The sequence below is a fragment of the Elephas maximus genome, chromosome 2 (assembly GCF_024166365.1).
Source record: "Elephas maximus indicus isolate mEleMax1 chromosome 2, mEleMax1 primary haplotype, whole genome shotgun sequence".
Lineage (NCBI taxonomy): Eukaryota > Metazoa > Chordata > Mammalia > Proboscidea > Elephantidae > Elephas > Elephas maximus.
In genome coordinates, this window is record NC_064820.1 from 129,963,835 (window position 1) to 129,983,969 (window position 20,135).

The window sequence follows — 20,135 nt, forward strand, 5'->3', positions numbered from 1 at the left end:
TGTGGGGTCAACTGGTAGTGGCAGGGAAAGCTGTCAATGTAAAAGTAGTAGCTACCTGGTCAAGGTTCTTACTTGCCATGGTCAAGGGTTAGTTATTATTTTGTAGTCAATATACGGCCAATAAATTTTTTTTTGATTGTACTTTAGGTGAAGGTTTACAAAACAAACTAGCTTCTCATTAAACATTTAGTGTACATATTGCTTTATGACATTGGTTAACAACCCCAGGACATGTTAACACTCTCCCTTCTCAACCTTCGGTTCCCTGTCACCAGTTTTCCTGTCTCCTCCTGCTTTCTAGTCCTTGCCCTGGGCTGGTGTGCCTCTGTAGTCTTGTTTTGTTTTATGGGCCTGTCTAATCCCTGGCTGAAGGGTGAACCTCAGGAGTGACTTCATTACTGAGCTAAAAGGGTGTGCGAAGGCCACACTCTCAGGATTTCTTTAGTCTCTATCAGGCCAGTAAGTCTGGGTTTTTTTGTGAGTTAGAATTTTGTTCAACATTTTTCTCCAGCTCTGTCCTGCACCCTTTATTGTGATCTCTGTCAGAGTAGTCAGTGGTGGTAGCCGGGCACCATTTGGTCAAACTGGACTCAGTCTAGTGGAGGCCGAGGTAGTTGTGGTCTATTATTTCTTTGGACTAATCTTTCCCTTGTGTCTTTAGTTTTCTTCATTCTTCTTTGCTCCTGAAGGGGTGAGACCAGTGGAGTATCTTAGATGGCTGCTCACAGGCTTTTAAGACCCCAGATGCTACTTACCAAAGTAGAATGTAGCACATTCTCTTTATAAACTATGTTATGCCAATTGAGCTAGATGTTCCCCTAGATCATGGTCCCCACAGCCCTCAGCCCAGCAATTCAGGCCCTCAGGGAGTTCGGATGTATCTATGGAGCTTCCTTAACCTTGCCTTGTACAAATTGTGCTGGCTTCCCCAGTACTGTGTACTGTCTTACCTTTCACCAAAGTTATCATTTATCTATTGTCTATTCAGTGTTTTTCCATCCCCACCCCCCCTTCCCTTGTAACCATCAAAGATTGTTTCTTTTTGTGTGTAAACCTTTTCATGAATTTTTATAGTAGTGGTCTCATACAACATTTGTCCTTTTGTGATTGACTTATTTTACTCAGCATGATGCCTTCCAGATTCATCCATGTTGTGAGATGCTTCCCAGATTCATCATTGTTCTTTATCATTGCATCATCCTCCATTATGCTTATGTACTAGTGATTGTTTATCCATTCATCTGATGGTGGGCATCTAGGTTGTTTCCATCTTTTTGCTAGTGTAAACAGTGCTGCAATGAACACGGTTGTGCATATGTCTATTTGTGTGATGACTCTTATTTCTCCAGGCTATATTCCTAGGAGTGAAATTGCTGGATCATACAGTATTTCTATTTCTAGCTTTCTAAGGCAGCACCATATAGTTTTCCAAAATGGGTATACCATTTTGCATTCCCACCAGCAGTGCATAAGAGTTCCAATCTCCCCTCGGCCTCTCCAAAATTTGTTATTTTCTTTTTTTTTTTTTTTTTATTCGTGCCAGTAAAGCTGGGGTGAGATGGTATCTCATTGTGGTTTTGATTTGCATTTCTCTAATGGCTAGTGATCTTGAGCATTTTCTCATGTGCCTTTAGCTGCTTGAGTGTCTTCTTTGATGAAGTGTCTGTTCATTTCCTTTGCCCATTTTTTAATTGGATTGTCTTTTTGTTATAGAGTTGTTGGATTTTCCTGTAGATTTTAGAGATTTGAACTTTGTCAGAGTTTCATAGCCAGAAAAATTTTCCTAGTCTGTAGGTTCTCTTTTTACTTTTAGTGAAGCCTTTCGATGAGCAGAAGTGTTTAATTTTTAGAAGATCTCAGTTATCTAGCTTACCTTCTGGAGTTTGTGTTTTGTTAGTTATGGTTTGTATCCTGTTAATGCCACATATTAAGGCCTCTAGCATTGATCCTGTTTTTTCTTCTATGATCTTTATAGTTTTTGGCTTTATATTTAGGTCTTTGATCCATTTTGAATTAGTTTTTGTGTATGGTGTGAGGTATGGGTCCCGTTTCATTTTTTTTTGCAGATGGACATCCAGTTTTGCCAGCACCATTTGTTAAAAAGGCTGTCATTTCCCCATTTGATGGACTTTGGGCCCTTGTCAAAGATCAGGTGACCATAGGTGGATGGATTTACATCTGGGTTCTCAATTCTGTCCCATTGATCAATGTATCTGTTGTTGTACAAGTACCAGCCTGTCTTGACTACTGTAGCTGAGTAGTAGGTTCTGAGGTCAGGTAGTGCAAATCCTTCTACTTTATTCTTTTTCTTCAATAGTCCTTTACTTATTTGGGGCTTCTTCCCTTTCCATATAAATTTAATGATTATTTTTTCCATCTCTTTAAAGACTGTTGTTAGTATTTGGATCGGGATTGCATTGTATTTGTAAATTGCTTTGGGTAGAACTGTCATTTTCACAATGTTGAGTCTACCTATCCATAAGCATGGTATGTTTTCCCATTTATGTAGATCTCTTTTGGTTTCTTGCAACACTGCTTTGTAGTTTTCTTTGTACAGGTCTTTTACATCAACTGTTAGGTTTATTCCTAAGTATTTTACTTTTTTAGGGGCTATGATAAATGGTATTGTTTTTGTGATTTCCTTTTTATCATTCTTTTTTGGTAACTGATTTTTTTTTTATGTTTATCTTGTATCCTGTTACTCTCCCGAATCTTTCTATTAGTTCCAGTAGTTTTCTTATGGAGTCTTCTGGGTTTTCTATGTATAGTATCATATCATCCACAAATAGGGACAGTTTTACTTCTTCATTACTGATTTGTATGCCTTTTATTTCTTTTTCTTGCCTTATTGCTGTAGCTAGGACTTCCATCACAATATTAAATAGGAGTGGTGATAAAGGGCATCCTTGTATTGTTCCTGTTTTCAAGGGGAATATTTTCAGCCTCTCCAGTAAGAATGATGTTGACTGTGGTTTTGTATAGATGCCCTATATTATGTTGAGGAATATCCCTTCTATACCTATTTTATTGAGAGTTTTTATCAGGAATAGGTGTTGGACTTTGCCAAGTGTCTTTTATGTACTGATTGAGATGATCATGTGATTGATTTTCTAATGTTGAACCATCCTGGCATACCTGGTATGAATCCTACTTGGTTGTGGTGTATTACTTTTTTGATATAAGGCTGAATTCTACTGGCTAGAATTTTGTTGAGAATTTTTGCACCTATATTCATGAGCGATATTGGTCTGTAATATTGTTTTAAATTTTTATTGTGGGGAAATATATAATAAAACATTGGCCATTTTAACCATTTTCACAAGTACAATTTGGTGATATTGTGTTCACCATGTTGTGCAACAAACACCACTCTCCATTTCCAAATTTTTCATCATCCTTAACAAAAACTCAGTGCACCTTAAGTAATACCCCACATTTCGCCCTCCCACCTACCCTTTGTAACCACCAATAAGCTTTTTCTCTGTGCATTTTTCTGGATATTTCATATAAGTGAGATCATACAGTAGTTGTCCTTTTGTGTCTGGCTTATTTCAATTAGCATAATGTTTTTAAGGTTCATCCATGTCATAGCATGTATTGGAACTTCATTTCTCTTTATGTCTTAATAAAATTCCATTTTATGGATATAGCACATTTTGTTTATCCAGTCATCTGTTGATGGATGCTTGGGTTGTTTCCACCTTTTGGCTATTGTGAATAATGCTACAATGAATGTTGGTGTACAAATGTCTGTCAGGTTCCCTGCTTTTGCCACTGAAGTTTTTAAGCAAGAGACTTACACGACTGAATCTACAGTCTACGGAACTAACTCTGGAAAAAATGCTCAGGGCTGTTTATGGAGTCAGTCTAATTACTTCCATCATGAATTCATTGATTTGGTCAATGTCACATTTCAGAAAGGATTTAGTGTAGCTTGAAAAAGTAAACATATTAAATTAGAAGTTACTAAAATAAGGATTTGAAAGATGAGGCAAAGGGAAATTAAGATAAAAGTGGGAAGGTTGATTCACACAATTCATGCATGATACCCTGTATACTCACTTGATAGAGGCACAAAGTTGCTCTAGCCTTTCTGGTAGCTGAAATAATCATTTATAAAAGCAGAGTAGAGTAAAAGCAAGCCCAGTGCTCAGTGGAAGCACCATAATTCTTGGTGCAGAGAAAGTAACGTGTCCTATGGTTCTTCAGGAAGGTATACTATCTTATATAATAATAAATGTCCTTAGTAATAATCTGATAGTAAACACACTGATAAGCTTCATAGGATATTTTCTTACAAAATCTGCCCAGACTAAGCCATTAGCATCATGTCCAACCACACTGCCAGATAAAAGCAATTCTAGGACAACTTGATCCAGCCTAGGAATGGGACTCTTTGTTGGTCTCACTTAATTTGGAAGAAGATTTTTTAGGCTATCTGTGTGAAAGTAAAAATGGACTATATTTTAGGTACTCCATTATGTACTTCCTTTCATTCAAGCTCAAGATTATACTCCTGGTAGAAATGGTCAGCTGGGCTGGGGTTAGAATTGGCAATCTCTTTTGAAATTTGTGGGGATTCACAAAGATACTGTGCGAATTAAAAGGTTGCCTATCTTCACTCATACACTAACTCATTCATTGACTCATTCACTCAAGAAAACTTACTGAGAAGCTACTATGTGGGGAATCCTGGGGTAGTACAAAAGGTAAAGCATTCCACTACTAGCCAAAAGGTTAGTAGTTCGAATCTACTGGGAGGTCCCTAAGAAACAGGCCTGGCAATCTACTGAAAAGTCACAGCCTTGAAAATCATATAGAGCAGTTCTACTCTGCACACAAGGTCACCATTAGTCAGAACTGACTCCATGGCAACTAACAACAACACTACGTGGCAGACAAAGTGAACTAAACCCAGGTCTACCCTCGAGAAGCTTATTATCTACTAAAGGGTAAAAACAAAGGAACAGACTACTACATTACAAGGAGATAGTTCTCTGAGAGGCTTAAGAAGACGTTCATTGAGGGAAGAAATGAGCTGAGGAAGTACTGACAGGAAAGGACAAGATTCTTCTTAGAAAGTAATTTTGGGTCTTTGACCAATTAACTTCCCAGTATCCCCTATAAAATGAGCTGGCAGCTAATATGTGAGGTGACATTCTTTAGGATTATTTACTACAACCTGTAAAAGTTTTGGAAGTTACTACAAAAGATAATTACATTTTGGGATAACTATTAATAAATTTATTGAACACTTTGTATACACCGGGCACTTTGCTAGCTGCTTCTTGTGTATTATCTCACTTCACAACTCTATGCGCCTTTCAAAAACTCCCATGAGGCTAAGTAACATTGTTACCTTCTTTCCATAAAAGAGGAACAGAGAAGCTAAGTAACCTTCTCAAGATCATGCACTAACTCCATCACTCTGGCAGCAGTTAGGTAGTGGGATCAGAAGCCTTTTAAAACCCCTTCATGATTCATTAGATCAGCAGCTTATCTCTCTGTTCTCTATAATGGAAGGGTATGCCTCTCATTCATCTTAAAGCTATTTAAGTTATTAAGAAAACAAAGACTAAAAATAAGACTCCTATTAGATTCTTATAATAGTATAGAGTGAGTGCCATATGAGCATTAATGGCTGGAAATTTAGGTAGATTAATGTAGCTCAGGATAGAAAGAGGAAAAAAGTTGCATGTAAACCTACATTATTCCCAACTGATTTTTCTACAAGGTGGTTGAGATTATAACAGCAATCTGTATTATGATATTCGGACTTCTAAACTTGTATATTTCTTTTATAGGATGTTGGTGTAAGGAGTTCAAGCTTGTCATGTAAGGTGTTAAAATACATTTTTGAAGAAACGCATAGTGTCATGGATTGAATTATGTCCCCCCAAAAATGTGTGTATCAGTTTGGCTGGGCCATGATTCCCGGTATTGTGTGAATTTCATACATACTGTAAATCTTACCTCTATGATGTTAATGAGGGAGGATAGGCAGCAGTTGTGTTAGTGAGGCAGGACTCAATCTACAAGATTGGATTGTGTCTTGAGGCGGTTTCTTGAGATATAAAGGAAAGATGCCAGCAGAGAGATAGGAAGACCTCATAGCACCAAGAAAGCAGCATCAGGAGCAGAGTGCATCCTTTGGACACAGGGTCCCTAAACCTATGAAGCTCCTCGACCAGGGGAAGACTGGGGATAAGGACCTTCCACCAGAGCCAACAGAGAAAAAAAGCCTTCCCCCGGAGCTGAAACCCTGAATTTGGACTTTTAGCCTACTTTACTGTGAGGAAATAAATTTCTCTTTGTTAGAGCTGTCCACTTGTGGTATTTCTGTTACAGCAGCACTAGATAACTAAGCCACATAGTAAGTTAACAGATATTTATAAAATATATTACACGCTGTGTCCAGGTGGGTGGCAAAACAAAGGTCAGACACACGCAATGGTTCTTAAGCAGCTGCGGTGGCAGGAATCGTCCTTGGGTGCTTTGTTCAGCGTAAACTTATTCATCATCTATCTGAAATAAGAAACTCATATTTTGTCAGAGAAAGGAAAATGAGCCTCCTGGGTGTCAGCCAGAGGCCAGGCTTACATGATTTAACTGGCCAACTCATACCTTTGGTCCAGGCCCCTCAATTTACCCTCACTAAATGTTCCCACAGCAAGTTATTGTGCCTTGGTTTTTTGAGGTAAAAAAAAAAAGATGAGTTTAACTAAATAAGATCCTTGGTGAGGCCTCCAAATTTTTATTTTGAATATTGCCTCTTCCACACGCTGCAGAATAGCTGTTTAGTCATGCCTTACTGGGCAGGATCTGTTTAAATGGATCACCATTTTCAGAGATTACTGTCTCTAGGTTATAAGCAACCTGCTAGGGTGAAGTGAGAGCTTATGCCCCCTCCCCTTCTGACTCGAGGGGAAGTTTGACAGCAACACTCACCAAGGGGATTTAGGAGCCTGCGTAATTCTTCTCCGATTTCTAACTTTTCCAGATTGAACGTGTGGAAGATGACCCATGGAATAACTACATGAAAGGTTAAATGTGGGAGTGAACAATCATTTGGTCCAGATAATCAAAAAGAAGGTAGGATGCAGAGATAGGTTAATTATAATGTAACCAACAAATGTGATAAAAACATTCCTGACATTTATGCCACATGCTACCATTTAGTACAACCTGGTTCTATTCATAGTCACTGAGGAATTTTCCATTGTAATTAATACATCTGGTTCTAAAAGAATGGCCCACACGGAAGGAATTTTCCTATTCCTTGTTGGCTCCAGGTAGGGCTTTATTAGATCCACTGCCAAAGTCTCTCCGGATAATTAACTCCATCATGGAGTCTGTTGAATACAATAAAGTTAAAAGATCATAGAAATTAACTTATTGACACAGCTGGTATATATGTATTGGAATATATAGGAAGCAAAAAATTCTGAAATGAAAGAAACAGTGGACCTAGAGTCAGAACATCCTGTCTTCTGCTTTGCTTTGCCTCAAACTAGCTATGTGTTTAGGGCAGGGTACTTAGTGTCTCTGACTCTTACTTTCTTTATCTGCTAGAGGAGGAATAATACCTGCCTCACAGGAAAGTTGCAAAAAATAAATGGCATAGTGTGAGTACCCCACGTGTCTGTCAGTTTGTCATACTGTGGGGGCTTGTGTGTTGCTGTGATGCTGGAAGCTATGCCACCAGTATTCAGATACCAGCAGGGTCACCCATGGAGGACAGGTTTCAGCTGAGCTTCCAGACTAAGACAGACTAGAAAAAAGGACCCGGTAGCCTACTTCTGAAAAGCCTTAGCCAGTGAAAATCTTATGAACAGCAGCAGAACATTGTCTGATATAGTGCTGGAAGATCAGCCCCCCAAGTTGGAAGGCACTCAAAAGATGACTGGGGAAGAGCTGCCTCCTCAAAGTAGAGTCGACTTTAATGATGTGGATGGAGTAAAGCTTTCAGGACCTTCATTTGCTGATGTGGCACGACTCAAAATGAGAAGAAACAGCTGCAAACATCCATTAATAATCGGAACCTGGAACATACAAAGTATGAATCTAGGAAAATCAGAAATCGTCAAAAATGAAATGGACTGCATAAACATCGATATCCTAGGCATTAGTGAGCTGAAATGGACTGGTATTGGCCATTTTGAATCGGACAATCATATAATCTACTATGCTGGGAATGACAACTCGAAGAGGAATGGTGTTGCATTCATCATCAAAAAAAAGTTTCAAGATCTATCCTGAAGTACAATGCTGTCAGTGACAGGATAATATCCATATGCCTACAAGGAAAACCAGTTAATATGACTATAATTCAAATTTAGGCACCAACCACTAGGGCCAAAGATGAAGAAATAGAAGATTTTTCTCAGCTGCTACAGTCGGAAATTGATTGAACATGCAATCGAGATGCATTGATAATTACTGGCGATTGAAATGTGAAAGTTGGAAACAAAGAAGAAGGATCAGTAGTTTGAAAATATGGCATTGGTGATAGAAACAATGCCGGAGATCGAATGATAGAATTTTGCAAGACCAACGACTTCTTCATTGCAAATACCTTCTTTCACCAACATAAACGGCAACTATACACACATGGACCTCACCAGGTGAAACACACAGAAATCAAATTGACTACATCTGTGGAAAGAGACGATGGAAAAGCTCAATATCATCAGTCAGAACAAGGCCAAGGGCCGACTGTGGAACAGACCATCAATTGCTCATATGCAAGTTCAAGCTGAAACTGAAGAAAATCAAAGCAAGTCCACGAGAGCCAAAATATGACCTTGAGTATATCCCACCTGAATTTAGAGACCATGTGAAGAACAGATTTGATGCACTGAACATTAGTGACCGAAGACCAGACGAGTTGTGGAATGACATCAATCATGAAGAAAACAATAGGTCACTGAAAAGACAGGAAAGAAAGAAAAGACCAAGATGGATGTCAGAGGAGACTCTGAAACTTGCTCTCGAAAGTCGAGCAGCTAAAGCAAAAGGAAGAATTGATGAAGTAAAAGAACTGAACAGAAGATTTCAAAGGGCGGCTCGAGAAGACAAAGTAAAGTATTACAATGACATGTGCAAAGAGCTGGAAATGGAAAACCAAAAGGTAAGAACACACTCGGTGTTTCTCAAGCTGAAAGAACTGAAGAAAAAACTCAAGCCTTGAGTTGCAATAGTGAAGGATTCTATGGGGAAAATATTAAATGACACAGGAAGCATCAAAAGAAGATGGAAGGAATACACAGTGTCATTATACCAAAAAGAATTAGTCGATATTCAACCATTTCAAGAGGTGGCATATGATCAGGAACCGATGGTACTGAAGGAAGAAGTCCAAGCTGCTCTGAAGGCACTGGCAAAAAACAAGGCTTCAGAAATTGATGGAATATCAATTGAGATGTTTCAACAAACACATGCAGTGCTGGAGGTGCTCACTCGTCTATGCCAAGAAATATGGAAGACAGCTTCCTGGCCAACTGACTGGAAGAGATCCATATTTATGCCTATTCCCAAGAAAGGTGATCCAACCCAATGTGGAAATTATAGAACAATATCATTAATATCACACGCAAGCAAAATTTTGCTGAAGATCATTCAAAAACAACTGTAGCAGTATATCAACAGGGAGCTGCCAGAAATTCAGGCTGGTTTCAGAAGAGGATGTGGAACCAGGGATATCACTGCTGATGTCAGATGGATCCTGGCTGAAAGCGGAGAATACCAGAAGGATGTTTACCTGTGTTTTATTGACTATGCAAAGGCATTTGACTGTGTGGATCATAACAAACTATGGATAACACTGCAAAGAATGGGAATTCCAGAACACTTAATTGTGCTCATGAGGAACCTTTACATAGATCAAGAGGCACCTGTTCGGACAGAACAAGGGGATACTGATTGGTTTAAAGCCAGGAAAGTTGTGCGTCAGGGATGTATTTTTTCATCATACCTATTTAATCTGTATGCTGAACAGATAATCCGAGAAGCTGGACTATATGAAGAAGAATGGGGCATCAGGATTGGAGGAAGACTCATTAACAACCTGTGTTATGCAGATGACACAACCTTGCTTACTGAAAGTGCAGAGGACTTGAAGTACTTACTAATGAAGATCAAAGGCCACAGCCTTCAGTATGGATTACACCTCAACATAAAGAAAACAAAAATCCTCACAACTGGACCAATGAGCAACATCATGATAAAAGGAGAAAAGATTGACGTTGTCAAGGATTTCATTTTACTTGGATCCACAATCAAGAGCCATGGAAGCAGCAGTCAAGAAATCAAAAGATGCATTGCATTGCGTAAATCTGCTGCAAAAGACCTCTTCAAAGTGTTGAAGAGCAAACATGTCACCTTGAATATTAAGGTGCGCCTGACCCAAGCCATGGTATTTTCAACCACATCATATGCATGTGAAAGCTGGACAATGAATAAGGAAGACCAAAGAAGAACTGACGCCTTTGAATTGTGGTATTGGCAAAGAATATCGAATATACCACAGACTGCCAAAAGAATGAACAAATCTGTCTTGGAAGAAGTGCGGCCAGAATGCTCCTTAGGGGCAAGGATGGGGAGACTGCATCTTACATTCTTTGGACATGTTGTCAGAAGGGATCAGTCCCTGAAGAAGGACATGATGCTTGGCAGAGTACAGGGTCAGCGGAAAAGAGGAAGACCCTCAACGAGGTGGATTGACACAGTGGCTGCAACAATGAGCTCAAGCATAACAACGATTTTAAGGATGGCTTATGACTGGGCAGTGTTTCGTTCTGTTGTGCATAGGGTCACTATGAGTCAGAACTGACTTGACGGCACCTAACAACAAAAACAACAACAATAGTGTGAGTGGAAGAACTTAGGAAATTGTAAATTGTTATATGACTCTAAGGTGTTATTCATAACTTTCACTTTACAGTAGAATTATTCACAACAAGCTTCAGGAATGAAATGATACTTCTAGAGCACATAGGCAAATGTGTGGGATTTAGAGAGGAAGGGTAGGAAGATCATCCCCATTTAACTTAACAGTTTCATAAACATGTACCCTGTGCCGTAATCCCGATTGCTGTGCTAAGAATCAGGCCTGGAGATACTCCCCAGAAACAGGAGCATTAGGGCCAGAGAGGCTGGCATACCATAAGTGCGATGCTGGCCAAGCACAGTGATTCTGTGAGAACAGAGGGTCTATGCTGGAAAGTGGTGGGGGCGGGGTGTGGGGTGGGGAGGCTTATTAGCTTATTAGGACAGTGCTTCTCAATGTTTTTTTTTTTTCTTCTCAATGTTAGTCATCATCAGAATCACCTTGAAGACTTTTAAAAACATATACTCCTAAGTTCTACCTTCTAGAGTTTCTGTTTCGGTCAATATGGGATAAGGTCTTAAAACTTGCGTTTTAAACAAGTCCCAGATGATGGTAATGCTGCTGGTCCAGGGGCTGTGCTTTGAGAACTCCGTGAACAGTGGAGGAACTAGAATTTCTCAGTTGTAAACAACTGAATCTGATCTGACTAGCTTAAAGAAAACAGGAATTTATTGTCAAGCTATTGGGACTTGATAGGAGCTGAACTCAGAAACAAACAAGACCTGGGGCAGTTCTGGTCCACGCTGCACAAACTCCTTCACCATAATATCTGGGCTTCACGGACAGAATGCATTGGCTCCAACTCTTTTTCCTTTCTTGCTTCACCTGATTTAATATTCAGAGTCCCTGGGGGAAAGAGTCCAGTTGGTTTAGAGCACATGCCCACTCTCCAGCTCTTAGTTGATGGAATACTTTGAATACCAGCCCCTCCAAGACTGCACACAATGGGAGAGATACAACCCAAAAAGCTATCAGGTAGTGTTGCCAAAGGTGTGTTAATGGATGTTTACCAAAAGCCAAACCCATTGCCTTCAAGTCAATTCCAACTCATAAAAATAGGGACCCTATAATGGATGCTTAAAAAAAAAAATAATGGATGCTTAGGCTTCCAAAAACAAAATACAAAATAACAAAAAGCAGCCTGTGTCCTTAAAAAACAATTAGTGGGGGGTCTAGAATTCTGAGAGGTTACAGCCTGCACTTGATCTAAACTGTAGGCCCTTGTAGATTCTTAGTTTAGGAAATGGAATGGCAAATTATAGCTTCTTTAGAGAAGGAAAGGAAGAAGTTACACCGAGTCTTTCAGAAAATCATGCCACAGGTGTCTATGGTAGGTCCTCCAGAGTCCTACTCCTGACCTTGAGCTTCAAGACTATTGCTTCTGGATCTAAGTGTGTCTTCAGGAACTAGGGTTAACCACAGTTCCTGGGAGCTTCTGATTTCAAGACACACTTATCTATCCTGCATCTTGAAACATGCTGTATAATTCATTTAAAGGGTTCCTTCTTCTGGATTTTTTTTTGGATATTTTTAACTTATTAGTTTATTGAGCCCTGGTGGTACAATGGTTAAGCAGCTCAGCTGCTAACTGAAAAGTTGGTGGTTTGAACCCACCCAGTGGCTCTGTGGGACAAAGACCTGTCGATCTGCTGCCATAAAGATTACCGCCTAGAAAACCCTATGGGGCAGTTCTACTTTGTCTCATTGGATCACTATGAGTCGAAGTTGACTTGATGGCACTTAAGAACAACAACATTAGTTTATTATGAAATATTTCAAACATACAGGTCAGTACAGAAAATAACAACATCTACCATCCAGCCACCCGGGTTTCTACTTTTGAAGTAATCCTTTAAGATATTAGAGAAATTTTGGCCCTGGTAGGGTCTTGGAAATAGCTAGACATCAAGAGATGAGATGTCCATTGGGATGGAGGTGTGGGGAGAGGTAAATCTTTGGACTGCTGTAAATAATTAAATCACCAATGATTCAGTGGATGGATGGGGCAGGATATTTAGATCCTCAAATGCTAAAAATAGACAAGAAGTATATTCTACAATTTAGAAGACATTGTTCTAAAAACACTTTTTTTCCTTAAGGTACATAGTCCTGACTCAAATTGCCCTAGAAATAACAATTATTTTTAAGTGATTATAAGCAATCACTTCAAATATTTGTTTCATTCTGTGTAGGTCTCTAAGAAGATAAGTAATCACATGGGAGGGAGTGATTAAAATGCCCAGGGGCAGATTAGCCCTGTGGGTGGCTCAGCCTGGGTGCCCACATGTGCATTTAGGAGGGGCAACTTTTTATAATCTTTTTTAAAGCATAAGCTGTGACTAGTAAGGAAAGTTAATGAGATGACATTTTTATCTTGAAAATATTGTCAGAGGACAACTCCCTCCAAAATGTCAAGGCTTGTATCTCCTCTCCATTTCATAGCTATCAATTTAGTTATGCGGTAATACAATTCAACTATGGGGTTGTGAAGCAGTGAACTCGTTGGATCCTAGGTTGTTAATTTTCATGCTAAGATGATAGTTTCCTTTAGACTGCCTTCTTAGTTCATCTGAAAAATACGACTTTCTCCATTATTTTTCCCTTCTATTTCCACCCTAAGAGATCCATGCCTTTTGTCCTAGCGTGTTATTCCTTGAAAGCTTCAGCCTCAAATTAATATAATACCTTATGTAACTGGCATCTTTAAGGAATACAATCTTTGATACAGTGATTTTCCCAGAGATCTAAGGTATGTCCCCTATGAATGCCAAAAAAACTGTATTTTTTAATTTAGCCATTTTAACAATTCAATCAAATGAAATTTGCACAAGGCACTGAGACAGACAATGCAGGAAACATAAAGATGAGCAGACTTGCTACCTATTCTCCAGTGGCTCACAGTCTTGGAGAAGAGAGAACACATTAAATAACTATATTGTGTGGCATAATGTGACAGTGACAGAAAAGTGGTACAGGAAGGGCTATGAAAATACCAAGGAAGGGGAGATTACTTCTGGGTTCAGGGAAAAACTCTTGGAAGGAACAATCTTGATGAAGAATGAGAAAAACTTGAGAAACACAATGGTGGGAGCAGGTATTGCAAGTGGCAGAAAAAAAAAAAAAACTGTGAGGAGAGCCTCTAGGACAGGAATACATGCGTACTTGGAGGCAGGGGGATCACAGACATATGGCTGAGAAAAGGCAGAAAGAAAGATCAGGCCCTCATTTTTAATGTAATAAATGCCATGCTCAGGTGGTTGAACTTTATTCTGGAATAATGGGCAATCGTTGTCTTACTTAATGCTTTGGAATTGTGGAAATGACATGATCAGAGCAAAATTCAATTCAGCACAGTTTATTGAGCGGCTACCAAGTCCCCAGTACAGAACTTGATATAGTAGATACACAGACAATCTTAGCACTGCTCTCAATGACCTTAGAGTGTAGTGGGGAGACCAATGTATAAACAGATAATGTCAATAGCATGTAGCATATTGAGCTAATTAAGATACATGTATATACAGGAGCCCAGGGAAGGGGCATTTTACCTAATCTGATGATTAAGGAAGTAGTTGATCCCTGCTTTGAGTTCTGCAGGAGCAGTGAGAGCTATTTGGATGGAGGGGAGAGGGAAGGACATTCCAGGCCAAGAGAATAGCGTGAGCACAGTTACAGAGGCAACACATGGCAATGGAGGTGTCATGGATTGAATTATATCCTCCCAAAAATGTGTGCATCAACTTGGTTAGCCATGTGTTGCTGTCCTCCATTTTGCAATTGTAATTTTGCATCGAGAGGATTAGGGTGGGATTGTAACACCACTCTCACTCAGGTCACCTCCCTGATCCAAGGTAAAGGAAGTTTCTCTGGGGTGTGGCCTGCACCACCTTTTGCCTTTCACGAGATAGAAGGAAAGGGAAGCAAGTAAAGAGTTGGGGATCTCATACCACCAAGAAAGCAGCATGGGGCAGCAGAGCACATCCTTTGAACCCAGGGTCCCTGTACCTGAGAAGCTCCTCAACCATGGGCAGATTGAGGACAAGGACCTTCCTCCAGAGCCAACAGAGAGAGACAGCCTTCCCCTGGAGCTGGTGCCCTGAGTTTGGACTTGAAACCTACTAGGCTGTGAGAGAATAAATTTCTCTTTGTTAAAACCTTCCACTTGTGGTAATCCTGTTATGGCAGCACTAGATGACTAAGATAGGAGGTATAAAGAAAGACAAGCAGCTCCATTTTACTAGTCTACTCAAGTATGAGGCAGAGTGGTGGGGAAGAGGGAGAAGAAGGAGATTAGGGTAAGGACTGTGCCCTCACTCAGGCTGAAAGCAGGACACGCAGGAGACCACTACCAAGGCCAAGTCCTAGAGCAGTGTTACAGCCCAAACATGAACTCCAAATTTTACTCATGACTTTCTCAAACACTAGAGTTTCAAGTACATGCTAAGGGGCAATTTTTATTAGTACTCCTTATCATTTCTTAATCTTCAGTACCCTCCCCAAACACCCAGATGCCTTACAATCTCCTATTCCAGAAAAATCCTCACTCCCAACTTGCTGTGTTCCATTCCCGATATTTTTGTCCCTTGATCTGCTTTCTCTTCTCTGCCACCACTATCAGTTACATCCTCCTTGAGAAAGTTATCTTTTGGCTCTGTTTGGTTTTCTGTCTCTACCCACAAATCTTTACACATGGTTTTAATTCTTTGTCTACTCTGCAAACAGGGCTTGGTGTCAAAGCCAAGCAGGCTACTTTGTGTTGGGAAAGTTGTAAACCAACATATGCTAATAATCTGGGGTCAGTCACAATAGCTAAATATAAGATGGTAAAAAAAATTTTTTTTTTTTTTAAGAAAGAACTAGGAAAGTGGCAATGGGCATGGAATGACTTAAAGAAATGGCAAGTGATGACTTATAGAAATGTACTCAGGGCCTGACAACTAACGGGATGCTGATGGAGCTGTGGGGGGGGGGGGGGGGGCTAGGATTTAAAAACAGCTTTTTTTTTTTTTTTTTTACAGTCTACATCTAGAATAAATAATGGTAGTGTGTATCCGCCATGGCTGTGGAATACACACAGAGGAACATACTTGAGAAATAGGAATAGAAAAATGCTAAAATTGACTTTCTATATACACTGAGCTGAGGTGTCAGCAAGATATTCAGGTCACATTTAGCAAGTACAGTGCTTTGACTTTATGCGATATGGCCACAGTCTTCAAACATGTGTGCTGTAAAGCACAATGCATGGTCAAGTACCCTTGGAAAGTGACATACTACAGCCATTTCTTGGAAATTGGTTATACACTAGTAAGTCCTGCAGTAAATAAACCTGTTTAACTTAACTTTGTTTCCTATCCCTCCTCCCTACTTCTTTTTTTTTTTTTTTCCTTTCAGAATGCCTATTAGAATTCTATAGAATGTTTCCCACCCCCCGCCCAGGAATGTTTTAAGAAATGCCATTAAAGCATCAGGGCTGTAATCAGGAGATGATTAAGAAAGCAAGAACTTGGTGGGCATGGAGGACACTGTTTATCTGAATGGAAGTGAGAGTTGAAGCATTATGAATGACGACTCACTAAGAGCAAATTGAGAGATAGAAGGAGATTGAAGATAAAACCTTTATAAATACCATTTTGACACCACAAATGGCCTGTAGAGAATACAATTCAGGGAAGCAGCAGGTTGTGATTAAAAAAAAAAAAAAGCAAGGGTTTTAGAGTGAGATGTGTGATCGTGGTGATTTAACGTCTTTATGACTCAGTTTTCTCATCTGAAAAATAATGCCCACCTTGTTAGGTTATACTGAGATTAACATATATATTTATATATATAGCACGTACCACACACTAGACACATAAGAGTAATAAACACTGTTATTCATATTATTTTTACTTTATTTTTTCTTAAGGAGTTGAAGCAAAACCTTGATGATTATACCTGGACATGTAACATCTGAACCTGAACACTGAACAATTACACATGATGAGAGTCTTGGCCATTGGTATTAATATTCTAATACAAAGAAGCAACCCCAGATCAGACAAGTCTGAGACAGGAACAACATGATACAGGACATGAATCCGTAGAAACAAAGCATGGAAGAAGACACAACAGGAATTTTCCTAAAGTACCTGTGACTCTGTTTTTTTAACCAGTTTTTCGTGAAAAGACACCACAAGCTAATATCAGAAACACAGTAAATACACCTGTTCTTAAAAAATTCTGAGCTAAGAACCCCTGCCATGTGTGGCTGAAGATGTCAACCTGGCATGAGGGGACATCCTCTGACAATAGTCACTATATGGTACCCTCAGGTAGGCTAGGGGAGATGTGTTTGTGACAGGATACTGGGCTAATGAGATGTACTTCTGTCTGAATATATCACAAGGTCACAAATACAGGCCTTGGTCATTTTTCTTATTGGTCAATTCAGGATGCAAGGTCAAAAACGAGTCTGAATTTAGGGTCAAAAGCTATGGCACCTGCCACTACAGATTAGTTTTTCTCTTTCCTCAGCATTGCAGCGAAGAGATTACCAAGACCTTGTCCAGGTCAGCTCATTTCAAACCCCAAAGGGGTGGTCAGCGCATTTACTATTTCGCACAGTCTTTTCTGCAAGTTTTCTCGACTACAGCCTTTTAGGTCTCAGATCTGCCTGAGAAGCCTGATGTTGTTAAGATTGGCCATGTAACAGGACTGACAGTGTTCTTAATCTGGCTAATCTTGTGGCACCTAGATGTAGATGGAAGAGATGACTAAAAGGCTTGAGGTGTGGGGGTTGTTTAGGTTCTTGGACAGGAACAGTGGCAGGAAGACTGGATTATGAGCATGAAGACACACGGGTATTGTGACGGAAAATGTTCATTAGTTGTTCTCTGAGCAATGACGGATTACTAAAAAAAAAAAAAAAGGCTAAAGTGTAAATGAAATTTACCCTAGAAATGCACAGGGTATCCCTCAGGGAGCCCTTGTAGCAGAACATGGGCAATTATGTACTCTAGCTGCTTTATAAAGTCACTTGCAGATTCTTAACTACAAAACAGTACTGCTCAAACCGCAGTCCAAAAACTACTGGCATCCGCACAATCCTGGATCTAATATCACCTAGAAATGCAAATTATTAGGCCCCCTCCCAGGCATTCAGGAAACAGGATGTTTGGACAATTTAAGAAGAATTTCCAGGTGATCCTTACGTACACTTTGAGAAGCACTGTTCTAAATCTATATTCTGAGTCTACAAATGCTGCAACTCTCCACTTTTATCCACTCACTAAGTTAGCCTGGTTTCCTTGTTTTTCTACCCTTAGCTTTCAGTTCTCTTTCCCTGATGGTACCTGATTAAACCATCTAGTTATGGAGAACATCTCACTTTTGTAATTTTTATCATCAGCATAAATCAGAATTCTAGCTACGGAAAGCAACTCTGTACAATCTGTAGAAGTATAGATTCTAAATCTTATGATTTGGTTTCTAGCAGACACCTCTCACTAGAATGGCAATAATATAAATAAAAGGATGAGAAAGAAGGAAACACTTACGTGGGCTATAAGCTGTTCCTGGGATGCTTTCACTTCAGCTTGTAATTTCTCAATGCACTGAAAAGTGAAAAAGTAGGGGGAAAAAGTACATAACTTTTACTATTCAAAGTATTCCAGATATAAATATCTACCTGCTCTCAAATCTTGTGAATAGCAGCATTATTTCAGCTAGATGTTTTAAAAACCATCATTGAAGAAATCATTCCTCCCATCCCAGCTCCTCTTCCATTATATGGAAGAGCCTAACAAGGAAGCACATAAATATGTTAAAAACTAGGAAATGATTGGGAAAAATAGTGTTAGCTTGATGTAATACAGTTAATGGTAACTCACCTTATATCATACATACATATATACTGTCATACAAAAATATGCATGTACTGCAAAGGCAGATACAAAGTCATTTGGGTTGAATAAGAGGTAGATTTATATAATAACACATATATAAAGGCCCAGAGATTCAGAGATTAATCAGTTTTTGACTGATTAATTCAATCAAGTAATTGACTAAAAACATATGCCAAATTTTATGATCTGCTTGTTCTACTACACTAAAAGAAACTATTCCTTCATTAGCTTCAACCTCGAAAACTAAGCAACAGTTGTGTAATTAATACCACTTATAAATATTACACTCAGCTAATACTGTTCAAAAGGATACATATCAAACAAAATTGAAAAAAAAATTAATTTTTGCATGTGAATATTCACCAAAGAATAAAATTACCTATAACAAATACAAATATTGTTATTCACCATCTTGAACTTAAATATGAACTTCCAACCCAAGCAGAAATGGCTTGGCAGAATTGCCAGTTTCAATAAGTTTAGATAATATTTAAAAGAAAGATTATTTTTCCTCCACAACATACCTGGTTTTTGGCAAGAACAATTTCTTCATATGGTTCCCCACTGCCTTCTTTATGGTCAGCAGCCTCTAGTTTTTCCTCCAGCTGGGAAACTTGCTCAAGCAGTTTTGATCTTGTTCCTTCAGAAGCTGCAAGCTAAAGGTATTTTCGTGTAAGGATGTATAAGTGCAGTGCTTTTTTAAAGCTCCTTTTAAAAGTCTAATTTATAAATGAATTGACTTCCACTGGTATCTGTTACATATGAAGATAGCTTCTGGCTCAATCCTTATAGACGACAAATGTTTAGTATAGAGAGAGTAAAAGAATGTTGATTTTATTTATTTTTTAACAATTAAGCTCTTTCTGGGCAAGGGATGAGACCACATAGTTACAAGAGGCAGAGAGATTTCTAGTGCGAAGATCTCAACACTCATCTTCATTGTGTTTCAGGATTGCACCTTATTTGTACAGCTGAGTCTGCAAACCTATGCTGTGGTCCACAGATGGTCTTGAAACTTAACTCTTGGGGGGCTACAGCTCTCTAGAAAGAGCAAGACCTCTGACTCCCTTGAATGTTTACTACATAAGCAGCAGGGTGGATAGAGCTGGAAGGAAAAGCAGGAATTTCAAGTTAAAACCTGATTAAAGGCAGAGCTATGCTAAACCCCAAGCAAAAAAAAAAAAAAAAAAAATGTAATGGTGGCTTTGTCTTTGTTTTACTGTTCGTAGAGTTCCCTGAGAGGAAAGTGGTAGTTTGATAGTCCCTGGCCCCTTTATTTCCCTTGGAGAGCTCTTGGGCTAGCTTTTGCTTTCATTCAGACAGCTTATTGTGCTTTTTCTCTGTTGCTCAGTGATAATTTT

At 39.2% G+C, this 20,135-nt stretch overlaps 1 protein-coding gene across 2 annotated transcripts in view; it reads right to left on the minus strand.

The window, feature by feature from the left end:
• The window catches only part of CCDC192 (coiled-coil domain containing 192), a 234,639-nt gene that overhangs the window by 145,699 nt on the left and 68,805 nt on the right, over positions 1–20,135 (minus strand). For both annotated transcript variants that reach the window (XM_049873260.1, XM_049873251.1), the window contains 2 exons: positions 19,299–19,430; positions 18,427–18,483 (listed from right to left, as the gene is read on the minus strand). In XM_049873260.1, the coding sequence (XP_049729217.1) occupies positions 18,427–18,483; positions 19,299–19,430 (189 nt within the window). The remainder of the gene's footprint in view (positions 1–18,426; positions 18,484–19,298; positions 19,431–20,135) is intronic.